The sequence below is a fragment of the Polypterus senegalus genome, chromosome 3 (assembly GCF_016835505.1).
Source record: "Polypterus senegalus isolate Bchr_013 chromosome 3, ASM1683550v1, whole genome shotgun sequence".
Taxonomy (NCBI): Eukaryota; Metazoa; Chordata; class Cladistia; order Polypteriformes; family Polypteridae; genus Polypterus; species Polypterus senegalus.
In genome coordinates this window covers 25,530,313-25,552,362 of record NC_053156.1, presented here as the reverse complement: position 1 = coordinate 25,552,362, position 22,050 = coordinate 25,530,313, and the positions used below count along the sequence as shown (strand labels likewise).

Below are 22,050 nucleotides of genomic sequence, written 5' to 3'. Positions count from 1 at the left end.
AACTGTTTTTACAGTATACAGGGCCGGAAGCCCCAAACCTTTATAGCTGTTTTGTCATTCTTTTACAGTGGTGTAGTCGGCAGGATAGTCAAGCGTCCGAAAATGTCAGAAGGACAGGACCTGAATAGCGTGCTGCAAGGAATGGCTGCCCAGATCCAGTCCCTCCAACTCGAGCAGGCCTCCACAAAGCGGGAATTAGAGGAGACCAAAGCAAGGTTGGCAACAGCAGAGACGGTAAGACCGGATCCACCCCGGCCTCCACCTCCTCCGATTGTTCCACTTACTGACGCGGATGACATCGAGTCGTATCTGGGCATCTTTGAAAGGACGGCCACCCGGAACCAGTGGCATCGGACCGAGTGGGCATCCATGTTAGCTCTGTACTTGAAGTGTGCCACGCAGCGAGCCTATTATGACCTCCCCGAGGAGGAAGCCGCGAATTATGACCTCCTTAAAGCTACGGCATCACCTCGGACCAGCAGGCAAGTGAGTGGCGAACTTGGCAATTTGACCCCAATCGCCCGGCCAGAGCTCAAGCCTTCGAATTCTGGGGCAAGATGGGATGCTGGCAGAAGGTCCCCAAGCTCGTAAGGTGGTCGAACAAGTGGCATGTGAGGGGCTAGTTAATGCCATGCCTAATTATCTCGCCCAGCAGGTCCGCAGACACCCCTTTACAGATATGAAAGGACTCCTGGACGTCCTGGAGCGTCAGCTCGCGGTGCACCGAACCGGGGGGTCAGAAAGGTCAGCTCGCGGGGCCCGACAGGGAAGAGCCGTTTCCCCGAAGCCCACTCGTCGCGCTGCGGAAGTGCCCGTAAGGCCCAGAGAAAAGACAGCCTCACCGCACTGTTTCAAGTGCGGTGAGGTTGGACATCTTCTACCAGCCTGCCCATTAAATGTGGAACCGATGGACTGCAGTTGGGCCACTACTGAGAGGTACTGTACTCTGTCTCATCCCCTGGCAATCCCGAATACGGGAGTGGCATTGGTGAACGGGCACTTGGTAGTGACTCTATTCGATTCCGGCAGCAACATAACCATTGTGGCTCGCCGTTATATTCTACCACTGTGGCTACCCCAGCATTTGCAGGTCATTTGTGTACATGGAAAGACCAGATCATATTGCTCGGTGAAGTGTTTCATTTCCTGGAAAGGGGACTTAAGCCGGTTGTCGGTTGCTGTGTTACCCGAGCCCTCTTTTCCAGTGATTTTGGGACACGACTGGTCACACAATCATAGCGGTAGAGTTACAACCACTCCTGTAGCCTCGTTGGGTCTCGTTATGAATGGGCGGGGCACCCTCCCCGCAGCCCCCACGCCGTGCACTCAGGCAAACTCTGATGACGTAGATAACCAAGGGGGAGATTCTCAGGTGACAGACCTAAACCCAGAAATATCCACCAGGGAGGGCACGAGCTGAGAAGCCATGATTTCCCCGGAACAACAAGACCCTTTAGACAGCATGGACCACCAATTTAGGTCTACACCTGCGTCATTTAAGGGAGCAGTGGAATGACGACTCCCTGAAGTTTGCCCGGAATGCTATCGTCTCCTTGGAGAGCCGCTTGGCTGATAGTTCCATATCAAGGGAGCCCTACTTTGTGTTAGAAAATGATCTGTTGTACTGAGTCACGACACATGAGGGCGAGGTACGGAAGTTGTTGCTAGTACCGCGTACCTTCCGGCGGGAGGTTTGCGAACTAGCTCACGCCCACCTCCTAGGCACCCACTTAGGGGCTGAAAAAACTTTGGAGAGGATAAAACTCAGTTTTTATTGGCCTGGAATTAATGAGGAGGTCCAGCGTTTCTGTCAGTCCTGCCCAGAATGCCAGACACGTCAGATACCCAGAAGGGACTGTGCTCCTCTTGTTCCAATTCCCCTAATAGATATTCCCTTTGAGAGGATAGGGGTAGACATCGTAGGACCCCTGGAGCCCTCAAACCGTGACCATAAATATATATTGGTCATGGTTGATTACGCGACTCGATACCCGGAGGCGGTTCCATTGCACTCCGCTAACACAAAAAGCATCACACGGGAGCTAGTCATCCTATTTTCTAGGGTGGGAATACCCAAAGAAGTCCTCATGGATCAGGGTACACCCTTCACCTCGGATACATTCAGGGAGGTTGCCAGGTTACTCCGAATTAAGCATCTGAAAACATCGGTCTACCACCCGCAAACTGACGGACTGGTGGAGCGTTTCAATCAGACCCTCAAACAGATGCTGCGCAAGGTAGTCAGCGCGGACGGTAGGAACTGGGATCAGCTCTTGCCTCTCGTGCTTTTTGCTTATACCTCAAGCCTCCACGGGTTTCTCCCCGTTTGAACTATTATATGGACGCCAGCCCCGGGGACTATTAGATATAGTAAAAGAAGGATGGGAAGCCGAGGCTCTTCCCTCCCCTAATGTCTTAGAATATGTCGCGCAACTGCGCGACAGGCTAAACAAAATCAGACCTCTACTAAAAGAGCACATGACTCGTGCGCAAGCAGCGCAGGCACGGTGTTATAATCGTAACTCGACTCTCAGGGAATTCCAGCCCGGAGATCGAATAATGGTGCTCGTTCCCACCTCCCACTCTAAACTATTGGCACACTGGCAAGGACCCTACGAGATTAAGGAAAGAAAAGGACTCGTCGACTATTTGGTGAAACAGCCAAATCGTCGGCCGAAAGTGAGAGGATATACCATGTGAATCTTTAAAACCTTGGAGAGAAAGGAGGCATCTCCCGACTCGTAGGACCCTCTCCCTTTCGCTTGCACAACAGCCCTTAACCTCGGACCTGACCTAACGCCCCTTCAACGACAGGAACTAACACAAACGATCCTGTCCGTCCCTGAAGTGGTGAGCGAGTCACCAGGCCGTACTACGCTGATTGAACACGACATTGTCACCGAACCTGGGGTGGTAGTCAGGGAGAGACCCTATTGCCTCCTGGAAGCAAAATGTGCTGAGGTAGAACTCGAAGTCCAGCGGATGTTAGACTTGGACATCATAGAGGAAAGCCACAGTCCCTGGTCTAGTCCTATCGTCCTCATTTCTAAGCCAGATGGCTCTTGGAAATCCTGTAACGACTTTCGACGTCTTAACCAGATCTACAAATTCGATGCCTACCCGATGCCCAGGGTAGATGATCTCATTGAGAGATTGGACACAGCTGGATATTTGACTACCTTGGCATGACTAAAGGGTACTGGCAAATTCCCCTAACGACATCTGCCAAAGAGAAAACTGCCTTTAGTACCCCTAGTGGGCATTGGCAATATAAGGTCCTCCCATTCGGGCTGCACGGGGCACCAGCAACCTTTCAACGTCTGGTAGATAGAGTGCTAAAGCCCCACCAGTCCTATTGTGCCGCCTACCTGGATGACGTGGTCATCTATTCCGGCACCTGGAAGGACCATCTATTGCAGGTATTTGCTTTCCTCGCGACGCTAGCGAAGGCCGGCCTCCGCATCAACCCCCGCAAATGTTTTTTCGACTTAACGGAAGCCAAGTATTTAGGCTACCTAGTAGGGCGGGGACAGGTAAAGCCGCAAATTTCCAAAGTAAAAGACATCCTGGAATGGCCTCGTCCGAGTACCAAGAGACAGGTGCAGGCTTTCTTGGGGTTAGCGGGATACTACCGCCGGTCCGTGCCCGCTTCTCTGAAAGAGCAGCACCCTTGACTAATTTAACAAAGAAAGGGGCTCCTTTGTATGTGATATGGAACGACCAAGCGGAACGGGCATTCAGTGACCTAAAACTAGCCCTGACGGCACCAATATTGAAAACCCCTAATTTTTTATTACCTTTCATTCTCTAGACCGATGCTTCGGCCTGGGTGCAGTGTTGAGACAGAGCATCGATGGTGTCGAACACCCCGTAATGTACCTAAGCCGGAAATTGCTGGACCGGGAGACCCGGTATGCAGCAGTGGAGCGGGAAGCTTTGGCCATTAAGTGGGCGGTGACCCATCTGAGGTACTACCTGTTGTGTCGGGAGTTCACTCTAGTGACGGACCACGCTGCCCTCCAGTGGATGTCGCTGCATAAGGAGTCGAATCCCCGAGTTACCAGGTGGTTTTTAGACCTGCACCCATACAAGTTCACCGTCACTTATCGTCGTGGCAACCTTCAGGCCAATGCTGATGCCCTCTCCCGGGTTCACGACCTCTCGTGTCACGCACGTGCGAATAGGGGGCCGCGGACGGACCAGAAACAATATCGTGAGTTTGTATGCCAGAAGGGTGTGATGGGGTACTAACTCTCCTCTCTTTGTTTCCGCAGAAAGAAAGACGCACCGCCATGAAGCGGTCAGAATCAGCCTCCATACACTACTACTTCCGCCCTTCCTCTGTCAATCCATGATGACGTCACCAATCCCACTATCCACCACGGCTACTACCCAGCATTCACCTCTACTTCCGGTCCCGCCTCATTAATATTTCCGCTGTGCCATCTTTGGGTGGTCAACTGTATAACACGGATGTGTACTGACCTGACTCTGCTATTTTTTCATATTTCAAAACTGTTTTTACAGTATACGGGGCCGGAAACCCCAAAACTTTATAGTTGTTTTGTCTTTCTTTTACAATAGATAGATAGATAGATAGATAGATAGATAGATAGATAGATAGATAGATAGATAGATAGATAGAGTGCATCCAGAAAGTATTCACAGCGCATCACTTTTTCCACATTTTGTTATGTTACAGCCTTATTCCAAAATGGATTAAATTCATTTTTTCCTCAGAATTCTACACACAACACCCCATAATGACAACATGAAAAAAGTTTACTTGAGATTTTTGCAAATTTATTAACAATAAAAATTGAGAAAGCACATGTACATAAGTATTCACAGCCTTTGCCATGAAGCTCCAAATTGAGCTCAGGTGCATCCTGTTTCCCCTGATCATCCTCGAGATGTTTCTGCAGCTTCATTGCAGTCCACCTGTGGTAAATTCAGTTGATTGGACATGATTTGGAAAGGCACACACCTGTCTATATAAGGTCCCACAGTTGACAGTTCATGTCAGAGCACAAACCAAGCATGAAGTCAAAGGAATTGTCTGTAGACCTCCGAGACAGGATTGTCTCGAGGCACAAATCTGGGGAAGGTTACAGAAAAATTTCTGCTGCTTTGAAGGTCCCAATGAGCACAGTGGCCTCCATCATCTGTAAGTGGAAGAAGTTCAAACCACCAGGACTCTTCCTAGAGCTGGCCGCCATCTAAACTGAGCGATCGGGGAGAAGGGCCTTAGTCAGGGAGGTGACCAAGAACCTGATGGTCACTCTGTCAGAGCTCCAGAGGTCCTCTGTGGAGAGAGGAGAACCTTCCAGAAGGACAACCATCTCTGCAGCAATCCACCAATCAGGCCTGTATGGTAGAGTGGCCAGATGGAAGCCACTCCTTAGTAAAAGGCATATGGCAGCCTGCCTGGAGTTTGCCAAAAGGCACCTGAAGGACTCTCAGACCATGAGAAACAAAATTCTCTGGTCTGATGAGACAAAGATTGAACTCTTTGGTGTGAATGCCAGGCATCACGTTTGGAGGAAACCAGGCACCGCTCATCACCAGGCCAATACCATCCCTACAGTGAAGCATGGTGGTGGCAGCATCATGCTGTGGGGATGGAACTGGGAGACTAGTCAGGATAAAGGGAAAGATGACTGCAGCAATGTACAGAGACATCCTGGATGAAAACCTGCTCCAGAGCGCTCTTGACCTCAGACTGGGCGATGGTTCATCTTTCAGCAGGACAACGACCCTAAGCACACAGCCAAGATATCAAAGGAGTGGCTTCAGGACAACTCTGTGAATGTCCTTGAGTGGCCCAGCCAGAGCCAAGACTTGAATCCGATTGAACATCTCTGGAGAGATCTTAAAATGGCTGTGCACCGACGCTTCCCATCCAACCTGATGGAGCTTGAGAGGTGCTGCAAAGAGGAATGGGCGAAACTGGCCAAGGATAGGTGTGCCAAGCTTGTGGCATCATATTCAAAAAGACTTGAGGCTGTAATTGCTGCCAAAGGTGCATCGACAACGTATTGAGCAAAGGCTGTGAATACTTATGTACATGTGATTTCTCAGTTTTTTATTTTTAATAAATTTGCAAAAACCTCAAGTAAACTTTCTTCACGTTGTGATTATGGGGTGTTGTGTGTAGAATTCTGAAGGAAAAAATGAATTTAATCCATTTTGGAATAAGGCTGTAACATAACAAAATGTGGAAAAAGTGATGCGCTGTGAATACTTTCCGGATGCACTGTAGATAAATAGAAAAGGCACTATATGGTAGATAGACAGAACTTTATTTGTCCCCAGGGAGAAGTTTGGTTTTTAACAGATCCGCTCTAAATAAATACATATATAAACAGATAGACAGATAAATATGTGTATACACACAGACTATGGTCTGTGCCCTGACTTGCGGTGATGTGAATTGTGGACCTTCTCTACACAGGGACTTTTCTAAGTGATGTTCACTCCATTCGTGTTGCCCCAGATGGACTACGGTCAAGTTCTAGAAACATCTCAAGGAGAATTATAGCAAACAGGAGGCACCTGAACACAATTTGGATGGACACAGCAAAGGGTCTTCTGAATATTTAAGGGAATGAGAGATTTCAGTTTTTGATTTTTAATGAGGTTACTAACTTTTCTGAAAACCTGCTTTCACTTTGTCATTATGGGTTATGGAGTGTAGATTACTGGGCAAAAATGGGCATTTAAAATTAAATGTACAGCACATTAAAGTGTGCAGAAAGTGAAGGGGTCTGAACACTTTTTCAATCTGCTGTCAGTAACTGTAGAAAATCTTTCATTGACAAATGTGTTTGTAAATGTAAAGTAAATATGGCTTGTTTCTCTGCTCTCTTAAAATCCAATGGCTTACTGACATGCACAGATCTGTGATGTGGAAACATCCAGCAGAAATTCGGCTAATTTAGATCAGACACGCATGATCTCTGCACACTGGGCGCCACTGAAGCCCAATGTCGTTTGTCCTCTTTATGATATGACAGCCAAGATGTTCTTTCCCTGTCGTGTAGGTTGAGGGGTCTTCTAGATCAGCCTTTCTCACTCACGAGAACCATAGATGGTGTCACAGATGGCTGGGGTGGGGGTGACCCGGCCAGGATGCCCAGGAGGACCGGAGGAGGGCTTACGCCTCCCCCAGACCACGTGGGGGCGACTGCCCTGGTGCCTTTGGGGGCCACGAGTACAGAGCTTTGAAGCTCAACCCTGTAGGGGCCTGTGGTCACTACCAGGGGGCGCCCCTATGCCTTTGGAGCCCTGGACCTCAGCACTTCCACCACACCCGGAAGTGCTGGGGGGAAGAGGATCAGGGACACCCAGTGTGCTTCCGGATGCAGAGCCGGCACTTCCGCCACATTGGGGAGTGCCAGTGGAAGATTGTCGGGAAGCACCTGGAGCACATTCAGGTGTGTATAAAAGAGGCAGCCTCCCTCCATTCAATGGCTGGAGTCGGGTGGAAGAGGATGGAAGAGGAGAGGAGTGGAGGCGGTCAGAAGAGAGAAAAGGCATTGTATAAAGGGCCTGGACTTTGGGGTGATTGGTGCTGCGGCACTGGGTTGTGTGTGTTCACCATTGTAAATAGTAGTGTAAATAAACGTGTGTGGGTTTGAACCAACATGTCTACCTGTCTGGGTCCGGGCTGCTTACCACAATGGCATCCCAGATGGGACGCCATTGTGGAGGCTGACCCTGATACAGACAGGCGGACACATCAATGTCACCCAACACACAAAATTAAATCTGGTGTGGCGGAAGTGCTGAGGGGAAGAGGAGCAGGAACCCCGGTGCTTCGGGCGGCACTTCCGCCACGCTGAGGGGTGCCGGTGGAAGATTGCCGGGAGGCACCTGGAGCACATCCTGGTGATTTAAAAAGGGTCCGCCTCCCTTCGTTCTGGGGCTGGAGTCAGGAGAGAAGGAGACGAGGTCTTGGAGGAGGCAAGGAGGCGGCCTGAAGAAAGAAGGCATTTGTTTGGTGGCCTGGACTTTTGGGGACTTTGGGGTTGTGTGGCACTTGTAAGTATGTTTAATAAATGTGTGTTGGGTGACATTGACGTGTCCGCCTGTCTGTGTCCAGGTCAGCCACCACAATGAATTTTGAACATTGACTTACTGTAGACAAAGGCAATTAGAAAAACATCCCAAGCATCATTTCCTTATCATAATTGTTTTTGCATCACTAGGAGGTGACTTGGTGTAATTGGTATAATTGATGTAATTGTTAATGTGTGTGTGTGTAAAGAGGTGTTGTATTTTTGCAGGCAGTGTGGTGTAGTGGTTATGGCTTTGAGTGTGAGACCCTGAGCAAGTCACTTGACCTGCCTGTGCTCCAATTGGAAAAATCAAAAGAAAAGGAACCAATTGTATCATAAATAGTGTAAGGTGCCTTGCATGAAGATGCCAACTAAATAAATAATTTGTGTCACACATGCATGCACGTTAGGTGGATTGGCGATTCTAAATTGGCCCTAGTGTGTGCTTGGTGTGTGGGTGTGTTTGTGTGTGTCCTGCGGTGGGTTGGCACCCTGCCCAGGATTGGTTCCTGCCTTGTGCCCTGTGTTGGCTGGGATTGGCTCCAGCAGACCCCCGTGACCCAGTGTTCGGATTCAGCGGGTTGGAAAATGGATGGATGGATGCATGCATGGGAGGCAATTAAAGGACTCAAAAGAAGGTAATTCCCAGTCAGACCAGAGGGTGGCAGAGTTCTCACAGACCAAATGCAGGAAATTCCACCTGGCTCCCATGACATCACTTCTGGTCACTGCTCAACCCACCTCCACATAACCGCTCACAAAGACGATGTCACTTCCAGACCAATAGAAGAGCCCACCTCCTAATGACGTAATTTTCACGTCGTAATAACTTGCAGCCCGATTACGTCATTTCCCCTTCTGGTCCCAAGGCCCCTCCTGTTCTTGTTTTGCAACTACATACTGCGTGCGCCATATTTTCTAACGTGTTCAGTTCAGTTTTGGACCATTACATCAAACTTTTATCTTGCATCAGCAGCCAATTCTTAGTTATATGGAAGGCTGCCCCAAACATATTTATTGTGTCAAGGCTTAATTATTACCACAACGTAAATATAAGGAGGGACCTTACAAGGAGGCTCTTGCGAAATATTGAAGGACGTGCACACATGCTGACTTGTAACACATTTTGTGCAGGGGGGACAAGCTGGTGTTCTTATCTTACTTCTTACCATTGAAAGCTTTGTTTCTGCCCCCTAACAAGTCAATAGGATGGCCAAGCTTGATGGGCCTCATTGTCTTCTCTCTAGCTATTTTCTGAGGACCTTAACATCTGATAGACTAAAATCAGACCACTTACTTGCAAGTGAGAGTGAGGGGTCTTCCTCCTTAAGCCTACAGAGCTGAGACTCCAAAAAGAGACGAAAGTTGATTCCTTTAAGCTTGGAAGGGAAGTCGAAGAAGCGGGGTGGGATCCTTGAGGTAAACTGGGGTTCCTCTTGACCGAAGCCCAGATTGAACAGGACCTGCTCCGCATCTTCCATGCACATATCCAGGACCTCTGAAACACTGACAGGTTTTTCTCGTCACTAACGTACCTCAATACAGACATTTGTCAACATTTATGAAATAATGTGGATTGATCTGTGTAGCTTGTAGGAGCTTCAATTAGTGTTACACCTCATTATTGGCAGTGCTGCCAGAAGGCTTCAGCCTCCTCCGTAAGATGTCTGTTAGAATATCCAATGGGATTATTAGTGGAGTCCATGATCTCAGCACCTGCACCTAATTGAGGAATAAAAGAGAGCCTGGGCCGGAAAGAGAAAGAAGAAAAAAAGCTTGGAGATCAAAACTGCACCCAGGACTCCAGATGAGGCCTCACCAGTGTGTTATAAAGCTTGAGCAGAACCTCCTGTGACTTGTATTTCACACATCAAGGCGCTATATAACCTGACATTCTGTGTGCCTTCTTAATGGCTTCTGAACACTGTCTGCCAGTTGATAATGTTGAGTCCACTATGCCTCCTAAATCCTTCTCGTAAGGTGTACTCTCAATTTTCCGACTGCCCATTGTGTATTCAGACCTCACATTTTTCCTTCCTATGTTTAATACTTTACATTTATTGACGTTAAATTTCATCTGCCCAAGCCTGTATGCTATTCAAGTCCTTCTGTAACGATATAACAAATTCCAAATTCTCTGCTAATCCACCTATCTTGGTATCATTTGCAAACTTAACCAGCTTGTTATTTATATTCCTATTCAAATCATTTCTGTATATTAAAAATAGCAGCGGCCCCAGCACTGCCCCCTGCTGGACACCACTCTTAACATCAGCCAATTCTGATTTGGTTCCTCACACCATCACCCTCAGCTTCCTGTGTGTGAGCCAATTCTGCAGCCATCTAAAAACATCACCCTGAACTCCCACTTGATGCCGAACCTCTCATGTGGCACTTTCTGTTGAGAAAGACGAGGCAGCACTTTGATCATCCCTGGACAACTGAAGAAATTCAGAATATCAGAGAGAGTCCTGCAGTCCTTCTATCACCCAACATTTGAAGCCTTACTGGCAGGAGGCACCACTGCCTGGTACTGAAATGCGCTCGGCTGGGGATGGCACTACCATCCCTACAGGACCTGCACACAAAACGAAGGTAGCGAGGATCGTGAAGAACACGTCTCACCCTTCTACACCTATGGTTAAAGGATTAAGATCTTGGCAGACGCTTGTGTTGCCTCAAATCAAGAACAGAAAGACTGAGAGAGAGCGTCATGTGGCAGATGATAAAAAAAATAACAACAACCATCTTGTCAAGCATACTTCAGAATTCTAAAAATACTTACATATTATTTAGATCTGTTAATTATTATTTAACAATTATTATCCTTCTGTCTCCTATTTAATTTAATTGCACAGTACAGGCTGCCCACTGTGTGCCCTTGAGTGTTTACATGTGACAAATAAATCAAAATCTCCGTCTGTTTGAATTGTGTATAACAGGGATGACCAACTCCGATCTTGATGGGCCGCAGTGACTGCAGGTTTTTGTTCCAGCTCAGTGTGACACCCCGTGTAGTGGGAATTGGAATCACCAGCCTACACTCTAGGTGTCTAGTATGTGGGACCGAGCGTGACCAGGATGATGGTGTAAAACAGGGAGGCGCAGACACAAAAAGGGTTGGGTTTTTTGAAAAATAAAGTGAGGTTTTATTTACAGGTGCACTTAAAGAAAAAAAATCAAAAAAAATAATGTCCTGCGGAATATATATATATTAATACCCAGTCCAATACCGCAAAGGACACTCAAAAGCAGTAATTAAATGGAGCCCAGAAATGACTATATACAATATTTACAGTGCTTCTTGAGAGTCCCAAATGAAAAAGTAAAATACACACAAACTAGTGAAATCCAAATATATACACAAAAACAAAATGTGAAGCTGTCTTCCTCCACAGTGATCCAAGTCAGGAAGCTGCTCCTCCAAACAGTGTATAATACAGGATTCACCCAAAAATATTCAAAAATATAGAAAAAGTGTATATACAAAAACAAACAGTGCACCACTAACCACAACCCAATAAATACCTCCACCAAAGTTAATCAAGAGATATTTATATGAAAAAATAATTACAAAAACAATGCACAAGCCGTAATGCTTGGTAACTTCTAAGACGCAGATCTACCAAGTACAGTACCTTCCTCCAAGACGAACTAGTCAGAAAGGACCCCCTCTAGAGGCCACGATTCCCTTTTGTATTCGGCGCCACTGCGCCGACCAATTAAACAGCCGTCGTCATCCCTCCCGAGGTACGCGATGACGTGAACGCGTTTGCGAAAAGCGGCGTCTACTTTCCCACACAATTACTATAAAAATCGAGCAGCCGACGCGCTCGCGTGCATAGCTGTGCCGGCTTTTCAGACGTGGACTGCACTTCATGCCCTAAGTGAACGTAAGCACTTTTCCATTTTTTCTCCTTCCCCTGAGCTACAGCCCAGACAACTACGAATACGGGATCCCCGTGCAAACCCGGGTTAAATAATATTAAGGCGCTTCACACGTTCTTTTGCTACTTTAGAGTTATGATGTCGCGGGAGGCACACGCAGTGAGTGGAGGACCGACAACGCCATCCCGGCCGGTCAATGGCAAGGCTGTCTCTCCAGTCTACATGAGCCCCGCCGTGACACTCCCCAAAAGACGCTAATATCGTCAGTTCACGCGTTTGTTTTCAGTCGACTAGATTACTGTAATGCACTCCTCTCTGGACTACCCAAAAAATATATAAATCATTTGCAACTAGTGCAGAATGCAGCTGCCAGAATCCTAACTAGGAAAAGAAAATCCGAACACATTTCTCCAGTTTTGATGTCACTACACTGGTTACCTGTGTCATTCAGAATTGACTTTAAAATTCTGCTTATGGTTTATAAAGCCTTAAATAATCTCGTCCCATCTTATATATCGGAATGTCTGACACCTTTTATTCCAAATCGTAACCTCAGATTCTTAAATGAGTGTCTCCTTAGAATTCGAAGAACAAAACTTAAAAGAAGTGGTGAGGCGGGCGGCCTTCTGCTGCTATGCACCTAAAATCTGGAATAGCCTGTCAATAGGAATTCGCCAGGCTGATACAGTAGAGCACTTTAAAACACTGCTGAAAACACATTACTTTAACATGGCCTTCTCATAACTTCACTTTAATCATAATTTAACTTAATCCTGATACTCTATATGTTCAATTCATCATAATAACTATTCATGGTGGCTCTAAAATCGGTACTGACCCCTACTCTCTTTTCTGTTTCTTTTTCCGGTTTCTTTGTGGTGGTGGCCTGCGCCGTCACCACCTGCTCAAAGCATCATGATGCTCCAACAATGATGGACGGATTAAAAGGCAGAAGTCTACGTGACCATCATCATCATCAAGCCCTTCCGTGAGAATCCTAAATCCACAGAGGACTGTTTCATTTATGTTAGGTAGAATGCCCAGAGGGGACTGGGCGGTCTCATGGTCTGGAATCCCTACAGAGTTTATTTTTCTCCAGCCGTCTGGAGTTTTTTTGTTTTTTCTGTCCCCCCTGGCCATTGAACCTTACTCTTATTCGATGTTAATGTTGATTTATTTTGTTTTCTTATTATGTCTTTCATTTTTCTATTCTTTAATATGTAAAGCACTTTGAGCTACTGTTTGTATGAAAATGTGCTATATAAATAAATGTTGTTGTTGTTGTAGCGAAGACGTGTGACTGCACTAAATAAATGAAAAAAGGTAAGTTTCCTTTCTTTATACCTTTTTTCCTCAAACAAAAGCCTCCCTCTTTACACAGCAGAGGACGCTAAACTAATTTTATTTAATTAATGGTAATGCCAGTAAGGCACATTACCACACTCAGTTTCTTACTTAGAAGCCGATCCGCACCAATAACAGATCTGATTTCATTTCATGGCTTGTTTGTGTTTTAGCTCTGCCATGTCAGTTCTTTCTTAAATCATAGATTTTCCTTTTCCTTTCTAATGATACTGTATGAGGTGTGGTCAACAAATACAGTGAATGCTGCTGCCGAGTGTCATCCAATGGAAAAGTGGGGACCTTCAATACGGGAAGCAGCATGTCGAACCTCAGTAACGGTGTGTGACGAGCGTCAACTTGTTCGGTGCAGTCAGTCGGTTGTGAGCAACGGTTGAGAGAAGGTGTGTTTCAAAGTGTGCCATAAATCAAGGATCATGAACAACGCATTAACATAAAATTTTGTTTCAAATTGCTAAAAAGTGCTAAAGAAACAGACGAAATGTTAAAATGAGTTGATGGTGATGCTGCAGTGATCATGAAGACAGTTTACAAGTCATTCGAGTGATTTCGTATTGGTTGTGAATACGAGGAGAGATCGAGACGTCCTTCACTCATCAGAAACCCGAGATTGTTGAAAGAGTAAGCAAAAGGATTTGGTCCAACAGGTGATTTGACTATTAGGGAAACTTCTGAGGATCTGATCCTCTCTTATGGTTCCGTTCAAAACATTTTAGCAGCAGATTTGAACAAGTGGTGAGTGAGTGTGAAATTTGTTCCACGTGTTTTGACGGTCAAACAAAAGAAGTGGCATTTGTCAATTTTTTTGGACTTGCGGGATCGTGCCGCTTCTGATTCCAGCTTTTTAAAAGATGTCATCAGGAGAGAGGAAACTTGGGTCTATGGTTACATTCCTTAGACCGAAGTTCAGAGTTCTCGATGGAAATCATCCAGTTCTCCTTGTGTGAAAAAAGTGCATCAATCAAGATCCAACATCAAGGTGATGATGATTGTGTTTTTTGACTTTGATGGAATTGTGCGAGCGGAGTTTGTACCCAGGGTTAGGATTAGGGTTAGGGTTTGAAAAGATGCTCCGATGAGCAAGACACGGGTACACAGACTCATTAAAATAAAAACATATTTATGGTGCCCATATATAAATATATATAAACATGAATTAAAAGACCACCCATAAAAGGCTATATAATAATCTAAAAAAGTACTCCAGGATCTGATAAACTTAATAAATTTAAAATCGACTTTCAACCAGATCCAAACCGTACCTAAAATTTATTTCAGTAAATCTATATAAGTAGTTCAAAATCCACTAAAAAAAGGGGCACTCTGAAATACATAAATATATTCAAAAATAAAGTACTTTTTGAAAAAATCTAGGAAAGGCTTTAACAAATAAATAAAGGGGGCCCCAAAAATATTGTTTAAGTTTAGGGCCCCCCTCCCACCTTAGAGTGTTTAAGATAAACGATGTGCGTAGAAATGGGCAGACGGTTTCATCCTCCATCATGACAACGCTTCTGGTACGGCAATTTCTGTCAAATCAAAACATTATGGTGTGTCCTCATCCACCTTACTCACCAGATCTGGCACCGTGCGACTTCTGGTGCTTCCCCAAAGTCAAAATGACCATGAAAGGTAAACTTTTTGAATCGTTTCAGGATATCGAGGCAGCCACAATAGCGAAACTACAGACACTTATGAAAGAGAACTGCTTCAGAAAGTGGCAAGAACGGTGGAATAAGCGTGTTTGAAGCGAGGGGGATTAAAGGCAGTGTGTCTTTTACTGTAATAAATGTTTTTTTATTTAAACATTCACTGCATTTTTGATCACTCCTCGTATCATTCCAAGTGATTTGAAGTCTAAAACGGATGGGTAGTTTTCAGTTCTTCACTTTCTCTTCAGTTCCCCTATGAGTATTTAATGAAAACCAAATAGTGAATGATGAATACACACGGGTGGAAACTGCTGGTTCCTTTGTCATTTAGTGCTAATAAGGAGAAGTTAAAGCAATGAATGCATCTGTTTGAGTCTAAAATAAGCAATTAAAGGGTCAAGCGAGACCACTAAAATGAAGAAGAAAAATGTCACTCAAGTAACAAGTGCTTCATCAGCAACAAATGATTTGTCATGAAGCAACTGGGTTGGAAGAAAAGCCTAAAGCCACTGCGGCCATTCAGCACCAACGCTGCCCAGCCCTAATCTAAGTCTTAAATAGCAAATAATTTATATTAAGTTAATTAGTAGCAAAAATGAGTCACCAATTAAGAAAAGAGAATGAAAACCTGAAACCACTGCGGCCCTCCAGCACTGACGTTGCTCAGGCCTGATTTAAAGGGCCTGAGTCCTAAATAAATTAAATGAAGTTAGTTAGTTGCAAAAACTGCTCACTAATTAAGAAAACAGAAAGAAAACCTGTAGCCAGTGTGGCTTTCCAGGATTGGAGTTGGCCACCCCTGGCATAGGAGAAGAAAGTCGAGTGTTCAGTTTGAGGGAATTTTTTTTTTGGAATGCTGAACCTGCCGGGACGCCAACTGAATCTGAAGGACCAAGGTAGAGACCGTATTGGGGACATTACCTTCCCCGAGACACTAGAGGGCAGCCCCACTCGGTTGCTACAGCACCACGGATCCCCGCAGGGCATGTTGGGAATTGTAGTTTCGAGTGGCCCTGTTGGTCTCCGTGGGTGCCACCAGAGGGTGCTGCAGGTACAGCTAAGCCCTTTGTGAAACCATTTCTGCCTCACCCAGAAGTGCAGCCGGAAAAGGGTCAGGAAACACCTGGGGCACTTCCAGCACATTATAAAAAGAGCTGCCACGCCACTAGTTGAGGAGCTGGAGTCGGGAGGAGGTGGACGAAGCTCGCCGGGAGAGAAGAAAAGGACTGGGCTTTGGTGCTGTTTCTATGTGTTGTGCTGCTGTGGGGAGCAAGAAAAGCGCTTCCCACGTGAAAAAAACGTGTGTTTTGTGGCAAACTTGTGTCTCTGTCTGTCTGTGTCGGGCTTGGGCCGGCTGGCTCTAGTGCCCCTGGTTTCCACAATGTATTACTGTACAATGACATCTCTGATTCACATTTTGCAGCTGGTATATTTTATTCTCTAAAATATAAGAAGAAAATGGATGGATGGAGGATGTAGCATCATCCAGGTGAAAGCTGACCTGGCGATATTTACTTACTTCTTGTGGCTTCAGTTCAGCTCTTTGAAACACAAAGCCGATTTTGAATTTCTTAGGCAGTTGCAGTGCAGTCCTTTTACCTCTGGATGGTGCTAAAGATAACAAGCAAACCCAATGTGTGTCGTGCTCTAAGTGACGGGACAGGTGCTGTGCAGTCCTGGCGTGTTTGGGTTTTGTAGAGTCCTGACTGCGCCTGCCTGATCAGAAGTCTTTGCTGTCCTCTCTACCAACTCTGATAAGGCTTTACTTATAGAAAGAGAGACACAATTACCTCATACACAGAAAGCCTGCGGGCCTGCACCGAGAGTCAGGATTCAGGCCCGTATAGACTTTAAGATGCATGTCATTTGCCTTATCTTGATAACTCACGGTTAAATGAAGCAACCTTTTTAGTGATAGAAAGATATTGTGTGCATGCGTGACAGAACTGCTAAAAATGATACGTCAAATTACAATATCTCACAAAAGTGAGTACACCCCTCACATTTTTGTAAATGTTTTATTACATCTTTTCATGGGACAACACTGAATATATGACACAATGATACAATGTAAAGTAGTCAGTGTACAGCTTGTATAACAGTGTAAATTTGATGTCCTCTCAAAATAACTCAACACACAGCCATTAATGTCTAAACCGCTGGCAACAAAAGTGAGTACACCCCTAAGTGAAAAATGTCCAAATTGTGCCCAATTAGCCATTGTCCCTTCCCGGTGTCATGTGACTCATTAGTGTTTCAAGGTCTCAGGTGTGACTGGGGAGCAGGTGTGTTAAATTTGGTGTTATCTCTCTCACACTCTCTCATACTGGTCACTGGAAGTTCAACATGGCACCTCATGGCAGAGAACTGCCTGAAGATCTGAAAAAAAGAATTGTTGCTCTACATAAAGATGGCGTAGACTATAAGAAGATTGCCAACACCCTGAAACTGAGCTTCAGCACGGTGGCCAAGACCAGACAACGTCAGGTTTAACAGGACAGGTTCCACTCAGAACAGGCCTCTCCATGGTCACCAAAGAAGTTGAGTGCACGTGCTGAGCTTCATATCCAGATCTTGTCTTTTGAAAATAGACATATGAGTGCTGCCAGCATTGCTGCAGAGGTTGAAGGGGTGGGGGGTCAGCCTGCCAGTGCTCAGACCATACGCCGCAGCACACTGTATCAAATTGGTCTGCATGGCTGTCGTCCCAGAAGCAAACCTCAAGATGGTGCACAAGAAAGCCTGTAAACAGTTTGCTGAAGACAAGCAGACTAAGGACATGGATTACTGGAACCATGTCCTGTGGTCTGATGAGACCAAGATAAACTTATTTGGTTCAGATGGTGTCAAGCGTGTGTGGCGGCAACCATGTGAGGAGTACAAAGACCAGTGTGTCTTGCCTACAGTCAAGCATGGTGGTGGGAGTGTCATGGTTTGGGGGTGCATGAGTGCTGCTGGCACTGGGGAGCTACTGTTCATTGAGGGAACCATGAATGCCAACATGTACTGTGACATACTGAAGCAGAGCATGATCCCCTCCCTTTGGAAACTGGGCCGCAGGGCAGAATTCCAACATGACAACGACCCCAAACACACCTCCAAGACGACCACTGAGGGGAAAGGTGCTGGACTGGCCAAGCATGTCTCATGACCTAAACCCTATTGAGCATCTGTGGGACATCCTCAAACAGAAGGTGGAGGAGTGTAAGGTCTCTAATATCCACCAGCTCTGTGAGGTCGTCATGGAGGAGTGGAAGAGGATTCCAGTGGCAACCTGTGAAGCTCTAGTGAACTCCATGCCCAAGAGAGTTAAGGCAGTGCTGGAAAATAACAGTGGCCATACAAAACATCGACACTTTGGGCACAATTTGGACATTTTTCACCTAGGGGTGTACTCACTTTTGTTGCCAGCGGTTTAGAAATTAATGGCTGTGTGTTAAATTATTTTGAGGGGACAGCAAATTTACACTGTTATGCAAGCTGTACACTAACTACTTTACATTGAATCAGTGGGCACCTCTCAATGAAGGAGAGAAGGAGGAAAAATAATTGTGATTTACTGCATTTGTGGCCTGTTACTGGAGTGGTCATTGTAGAACGGCCTTTGGTGGAGTAAAACTACTTTTTTTATTCATTCAATGTCTGGTCAGCTATCATGTCTGTGGTTTGGGGCTCTCTGGTGCCCCTGTGAGGTCACAATCCACACAGAAGGCAATTAAGACCAGGGGTCTCATATATAAATGGTGCGTACGCTCAAAAATGTTGCGTACGCCTGTTTCCAGTCTCCCATTGCGATGTATAAAAACTAAACCTGCTGTAAAATCTTGCACATTTCCACTTTTGTCCATACGCCGTGTTTTAGTGCGAATTCTACGCACAGCTTTATACATGAGGCCCCAAAAAATGAACGTCCAATCAACAGTCCACTGCACTACCATGACACCTGAAGTTTCAGCAATTAGAAGAAAACAATTCAATAGGAAACGTTGAAAAGTTTGTTCAGTGTTGGCTGTGGATGTTAGGCTGGCAGCATCTTACCACATAAACAGGAAGGTTTGCAGATGGAGTTTATGGATCGAGTGTCACTTCAAGAGGTCCAGAGGTGCATGAGAGAGAGAAAAGAGGGCCAGAGAATTGTGGGAGGACTGCTCAGGATATGTCTGAGGGAGTGAGGACTCAGGGTTAAAAGCAGTGTTGGGGTAACAGACAAGACCCCAGTTTGAGGAGGTCAGCATCACATGTCCTTACTTCTGTGATCTGGTTATGGATGTGTTGAGTCATGGGGTAAAAGACCAATTCTATTGTTGTGTTGTGTAGCACCAGGAAGGAGAAAGTGGAGAGGAAGTTGGATGAATGGAGAAGGGCTTTAGAAGATGGAGGTTTGAAGATAAACAGGGTTAAGAAGACAGAATACAATGGTGGACAATGGTGATCAGGATTCAGAGGTGATCCTGCAGGGGGTGCTCATGAAAAGAGTGGATACGTTTAAATATCAAGGATCAGTGGTAGCCCAAGGTGGTAAACTAAAGACAGGGATAACCCATAGAGTGCAGTGTGGATGAATAATTGTAAGAAGGTCTCGGAAGTATTGTGGGATCAAAGAATTAAGGAGAAGGTTACAGGGGAGGTTATTATGACAGTGGTAAGGCCAGAAGTGATGCATGGAGCTGAGACATGGACAGTAAAGGTGGCACAGCAGGAGAAGAAGTGAGATGTTGCAGACATGAGAATGTTGAGGTGGATGTGTGGATATACAAAAAAGGACAGAATAAGAAATGAGACAATCAGAGGGACAACAAGAGTGGGAGAGATCTAAGAAAGGACAGGAAAGTAGGTTGAGGTGGAATGGGCATGTGATGAGGAGAAACAAAGAATATGTGGGCAAAAAAGTGATGGGAATGGAAGTGCAGGGCAGAAGAAAGTGCTGGAGGCCAAAGCAGAGGTAGATGGATAAAGTTAAGGAAGATGTGAAGGAAAAAGGGTATGACTGGTAAGGAGGTGCAGGACCAACCTGAATGGAGAAGATTGATCAAGAACATCGACCCCACATAGAAGTGGGACAAGCTGAAGAGAAAGAAGAAGGGTCTGACTATATAAATGATCACAACCCCATGCTTTACAATTGAGCCATTGACCTCCTGGAAGTATATCTAGAATGTCGGACAATGTGTGGCCACACAGTGAACTGTCCCCTTATTTACATCCCATCATAGTTTTAATGAAGAATTAATTACAAGTCTGTGAATCTTAAACATAACACTCCATTGATCGTGACATTTAAGGCAAGAGTTAACAAAGTAATTGTGTCAAAGTGAAAGCCCGACGCGCCGAGCCTACCTCGGGATCGTGTTGTTGGTTGCCCATGTCAAGCCACTGGAAGCCATGCTGTGCCCAAGTTGTGCCATTGGCTTCAGGTACATCATTCTTTCCTGCAGACTGAGAGGGACAGCATATTGTGATGAGAGTGGGTGGCCCCTGCCAGCAAAGCTAATCACCACACTCGTAGATTGGACGCCAACACCACTGTCTACAATTGGACTAACTGACTAGCAGACTCCAGCATGTGTGGACTGGCAGCATCTGCATTGTAGTGTGACCGACCCCATGTTAGGATTCCTTATACAAACCCTTCAGCAGCTCCATCCATTGTTAAACTTGCTGATGACACCACCATCGTAGGCCTCATCACCAAACTAACAATGCGATGGCTGACCAAGTTTTGATTTGCTTTGTTGGCAAAATGGAGGAGCTGGTCAGGGGCTTGAGGATGGAGCAAGCAGACCACACTGACATTTACCTAATGAGCAATTCTGGCTTATTAGTTATGGAAATGTATTTACCCTGGTAGGGTTTTCTCTTCGTCAATGCTGTCTCTAAGTCGAGATCTTGGAGGAGGAAGTAAAGAACAATGGCTGTGAAGAAAAGAGCAGAACAAAGGTAGGGTGAGACATTGATGTGGCCTACTAATCTAATAATTGCTATTTTCAACTACTTCTGTAATTCACTCTTCAATTGTATTCTGGCCTTCTGAAGGTTCTTCTTTAGGTGATGTTAAATGAAATTTACTCAGATTACATTTTAAAACATTACACAGAGCATGTAAAAAAAGTTACATTTTAATACAAATTAGGGGATCTGAAACTTAAAGCACACTTTATGACTAGGGCTGAGGAGTTGTGGTGGGTTGTTTACCCTCCACGGTGTATTAAAGTGATACAGAAGGCTACTTATAGTGCGCTGCAACCCAAAGGAGATTATGTTTAATCTTCATAAGGCACTGGCGAGACCCCATCAGGAGTACTTTATACACTTTGGGTCACCATATTACAAAAAAAGACATAGCAGCACTAGAGAAAGTCCTGAAGAGAGTGAGTGGGCTGATTCAGGACCATGGAGAGGGAGCAAGCAGGGAAGAGTTTAAACTTCAGGCAAATGAAGATTAACACTAGAATTACAAGAGCCTACGAAAAAACTTGTAAATCTGGCCCACCTTAAATCGCTTCTTAAAACCGTTCTCACCTCTCCGCCAGCGTCTTTTGTCATCTAAATGTGCTGATAAAAGAAAAGCTGCAAGTAGCCGGCTATTCCATCCCCCCACCGACTTAGAACGTGCACAAACTTCTCCCAGCTCACGCCTTGATTGATTTTCTGGGAGTGAAGTGGAGTTTTAGAGTGGAAATAATAGATTGTTGTTTGGAACACACGCATTTCATGTCTGTTCTGTTTCTACAGTAATCTGTGTAAACACATTGTTAAAACAGAAACGTTTTTTATATTCTAGTAGTAGATGACAAAATGTAGGCATAAACTATACATGTATAATGTATGAAGCCAGAAGTCCAAATATCAAAGAAACATTTTCACAGAAAATATCTTGATAAATTTCAGTCAGGTTTCAGAACAAATCACAGCACAGAAACTGCACTCGTTAAAGTAGTAAATGACTTGCGGGTAAACGCAGACAGAGGCCATTTATCTATTCTCATCCTCTTAGATCTGAGTGCTGCATTTGACACCATTGATCACAACATTCTTAGAAATCGCCTTAGTCAATGGGTGGGCCTCTCTGGCAGTGTCTTAAATTGGTT

At 45.4% G+C, this 22,050-nt stretch overlaps 1 protein-coding gene across 2 annotated transcripts in view; it reads right to left on the bottom strand.

Annotated features, from left to right (window-relative positions):
- The window catches only part of tespa1 (thymocyte expressed, positive selection associated 1), a 108,782-nt gene that overhangs the window by 32,409 nt on the left and 54,323 nt on the right, over positions 1-22,050 (bottom strand). For both annotated transcript variants that reach the window (XM_039746817.1, XM_039746818.1), the window contains exons 7-9: positions 20,803-20,874; positions 20,300-20,398; positions 9,358-9,566 (exon numbers count right to left, since the gene is read on the bottom strand). In XM_039746817.1, the coding sequence (XP_039602751.1) occupies positions 9,358-9,566; positions 20,300-20,398; positions 20,803-20,874 (380 nt within the window). The remainder of the gene's footprint in view (positions 1-9,357; positions 9,567-20,299; positions 20,399-20,802; positions 20,875-22,050) is intronic.